This window comes from Saccostrea cucullata, unplaced genomic scaffold, assembly GCF_032062105.1.
Source record: "Saccostrea cucullata isolate Sc308-1 unplaced genomic scaffold, CSIRO_AGI_Scuc_v1 ctg11022, whole genome shotgun sequence".
Classification (NCBI taxonomy): domain Eukaryota; kingdom Metazoa; phylum Mollusca; class Bivalvia; order Ostreida; family Ostreidae; genus Saccostrea; species Saccostrea cuccullata.
Genome location: NW_026939771.1, coordinates 7,501 through 11,204, shown reverse-complemented (window position 1 = coordinate 11,204; position 3,704 = coordinate 7,501). Strand labels below are relative to the sequence as shown.

General features: G+C 35.4%; 1 protein-coding gene across 1 annotated transcript in view; it reads left to right on the top strand.

Moving 5' to 3' along the window:
• The first annotated feature begins 1,381 nt into the window (after positions 1–1,381).
• Positions 1,382–3,704, top strand: part of LOC134253902 (uncharacterized) — a 2,496-nt gene continuing 173 nt past the window's right edge. The window contains exon 1 of the mRNA XM_062736479.1: positions 1,382–3,704. This exon is cut by the window's right edge and continues 173 nt beyond it. Coding sequence (XP_062592463.1) covers positions 1,519–3,663 — 2,145 coding nt within the window. The 5' untranslated portion in view covers positions 1,382–1,518 and the 3' untranslated portion in view covers positions 3,664–3,704.

The window sequence follows — 3,704 nt, the reverse complement described above, 5'->3', positions numbered from 1 at the left end:
ATTAACAAGTTATAATGTCATACGACGTAGGTTCTACGTTAAGCATTAGAGTGTCAGGTAAAAGAGCTCGAAAGTCCAAAAAAAAAGATTGTAAAAAAAAAAATAGGCAGGTAGCATAAAAGACGTCTTATTACATTCGAAATAATGAAACATATGGAGATAACGAACAGTATTCAAGATCAAAAGTCCATAAAACAATACAAAATAGGAGCAGAGCAAACACGGAACAAAACATCAGAGGTGGGATTAGGTGTCATGGAGGAGTGAGCATCCCCCGCCGTGTGCTCCTTGACACGATCGGGAAATCCGTCGTCAGTTCATTGTACGTATAAAGAATGAAATAACAATTAGTATGAAAAACGTCAGTCAGCATTTGACTCAATGATAAATTGTTTTTGGTGATAAGATCATTGTATCGACCATTGAACTTCCGAAATTATGACTTTAAACGAGACTCCTGAAGTTCTTGTTTCATCAACTTGTTTGTCAATAATTACCTCAGAAATTGTTCACACGTAAAGCATGCTCTCACGTATCGAATCAACTGAAATATATAAACTCCGTATGCAGGTGATGAAGGTATATTGCTGCATAAGTAAGGGAAGTTGACGATAGAAAGGCTAAAGTCATCATGTTTATCATAGAGCTTTGTTGTTAGATTACCATAAACGTTTTTTTTCCCGAGTAGAATATTCAAATATGAAACAGATGCGTCAGACTCTGTGGTATCTTTTATCTCAAGCCCAGCAGGATATGTGGTATCCACAAAATAATGGAAATTACCATTGATATACGTCGTCAAATATATCTAAATGTTGAGTTGAAGTGTTTTCTTTTTTTCACGCATTTTTTGCACAAATTCTGCTTTTGCTATGAATACAAAATAAATTTTTAAAGAACTGCCGATTTGGTCATTGGAAAACTTCTTAAAAATATATAAACGAATACATTCCGCAAAACGTCAAAGTACAAACACCTTTCTGAAGATTCAAAGATATACGTTTATTGCTTAAAAGATAGAAATATAAATAATAAAGAAAAATGATTCAAAGCTTTTACAAGGTAATAAATTAAAATAATGATGTAGTTCGAAACGGGTAGTAGATGAAATATAAAATTGTACATTATACGTACCAGAGGACAACAGGTATTAAGTGAAATGTAATAGTTTTTTTGGAAGTCTTAAGGTTTACATGCATCAAGAGCTTATTCAGGATATTTAAAACTTTTGTATGTGACGAGATTTGATACAAATTTGAGATTGTGTGCTGGTATTATTGTGGATTACATTAAAGTGATAATGTTTCACTTGACAAAACAATCTGTTAAAAATGAATGAGGAAGCACTTTCAAATGAACTAGGGGATTTTGGGGATCTAAATTAGAGACAAAATCACCAGATACAAACCGACTTGTACAGAATTAGAGAATAAATCACTGGATACAAACAGAGTTGTTCTGAATTAGAGGCAAAATCACAGGACATAGACGAACATTCTACAGAGAAATGAAACCAACATGACATCACAAGCCTGTGTCTTTTATCTTGTAAATCTGTTTCTTTCATTAATTCTGTTTTATTCCGGGGAAACGTATTCCAATGGAACCTTTCAATGGATTCCGCGAGGATGGGAAGGCCTACCTCTTTATTGTCCAATTGACTGCAAAGACCCCGAATTTGCCGGACCGTCGATAGAAACCTGTTGTGCCTGTCACTCTAAAAGTATTCTTGATTACAACAACAATTTCTCTCACCTGAACATTTCAACAAACGGATACCTGGAAGGAAATACGTCTGCTAATAATATAGCTCTGGAGTATCCCTACAGGTATTTAAAAGTTTTTCCAAAGAATATCTGTGACTTTCCAGGAATTACAAAGATCAATTTTTCTTACAATCTTATTCTAGAAATACCACATCTTACCTGCCTCCCAAATTTGACACACCTGGATTTGTCTTGGAATTTAATTACAGTTTTACCGCAGATTTCACTGACTGAAAACAGGAATCTGAGATTTGTTAATTTGTCTCATAATGCCATTAGTTATACTGACACGGGGGCTCTGGCATTCATGGCTTTTCATTCTCTTAATTTAAACGGAAATCTACTCACTTCTGTCGACATCACGGATTTTGTCTTTGAAAGACCATTTTGTAAAATAGACTTATCAAATAATAGTCTGACCATGGCTACAAACAAATTTAATTGGAATATGACCTTGAATAAAACATATGGTCCAGGTCACGTAGATTTCTCACACAATCAAGTCAAAGAATTTCCAGATGTAAGAAAATTGGGCTTTACGAATATCCTTGATTTGGGAAAACTTTATCACTTTGGGTTTGATTTTAGATTCAACCCTTTGATATGCGATTGTAGAATTGCCAAACCTGTAATGTATTTTAAGTCATACATTCAGATAATGTCGAGAGACTACTTCAGTATCACCTGTGGGTCACCAGATTCCTTTCGAGGAAAAACGATACCAGGTATCATAAAGAATGGACAAATAAAAGACTTGATTTGTAATTATACCTCAATATCTGTATGTCCCCCAGGGTGTTCATGCATTGAAAGACCAAAAATAAGGAGATTATCAAAAAAAGAAATGACAATTTCGCTTCAAATGAAATGTACAGGAGCTCGACTGAAACGTCTTCCCCATATCCTACCTGAAAGTGAAGAAATCGAGTTCTTTTTGAGACGGAACCCAATTCAAGAAATTACAAATGAACATTATTTAAAACGAGTCACTGTTCTTGATTTACCATTTATACCTTCGTTTGAAATGGAAGCCTTGGAAAAATTTACTCTCCTGCAAGAGTTCTCAATCCCAAGAACCCAGCAAGTCCACGGAATTCCTCGTTTACTTTCTTTCTTGGATCCGTGTGTATTTCTTCAGCAGGGGAATTTTGTTATGAATTGCACCTGCTCACATTATTGGATGTACGACTGGATTCGTACAAAAGAAGCTAATAATTGCTCGTCTCATTCCTTTTATTGTTTCGAAGGAGGTAAAGAAAATTTATTGACAACGTATCTTTCACGCCTTGATTGTAAGATCCCTGGTCAAGAGCCGAATTACATTCTCCTGTTGTCCGGTTCTTCAGCATTTGTGTTTGCATTTATCATCGTCATTTTTGTGCACATTTATAAGTTTGAATTAAAGGTCATTCTACGGTCTAGACGATTAATTACAAGTTCCAAGAAGACGTTGGACGAAGATTGTGTTGTTTACATTTCATATGACGAAAAAATCAAAGATTTAAATTTGTGGCTCAAAGAGCGAATCGAACCCTTCTTAAGACGCAATGAACTAAGTGCATTCATCCCAACACGTGACTTGCCTCCGGGCTGTATCAGATGCGAGGAGACTGCCAGACAGATTTCTGTCTCTAGATACTACATCGTATTCCTGTCCGACGATTACTTACACGAGGACTCCCTACAGACCGGAAATGAGTGGAAGTGTATCTGGAACAGTTACTTGTCCGACTGTAGGAAGGAATTAGTGATCATTAACTACGATATGATGAACATGGCAGATGTTCCATGTAAAAAAATCAGAGCATTCATGCGTTTTGGGGATGTAGTGGATTTTGCTTCAGGGGAAAAGAAAATATTCTGCAAGATTTTGGACAAGTTTCTAACAAATCATTAACTTCTATATATTTAACTTTATCTTTTAATTAAATGATTGGT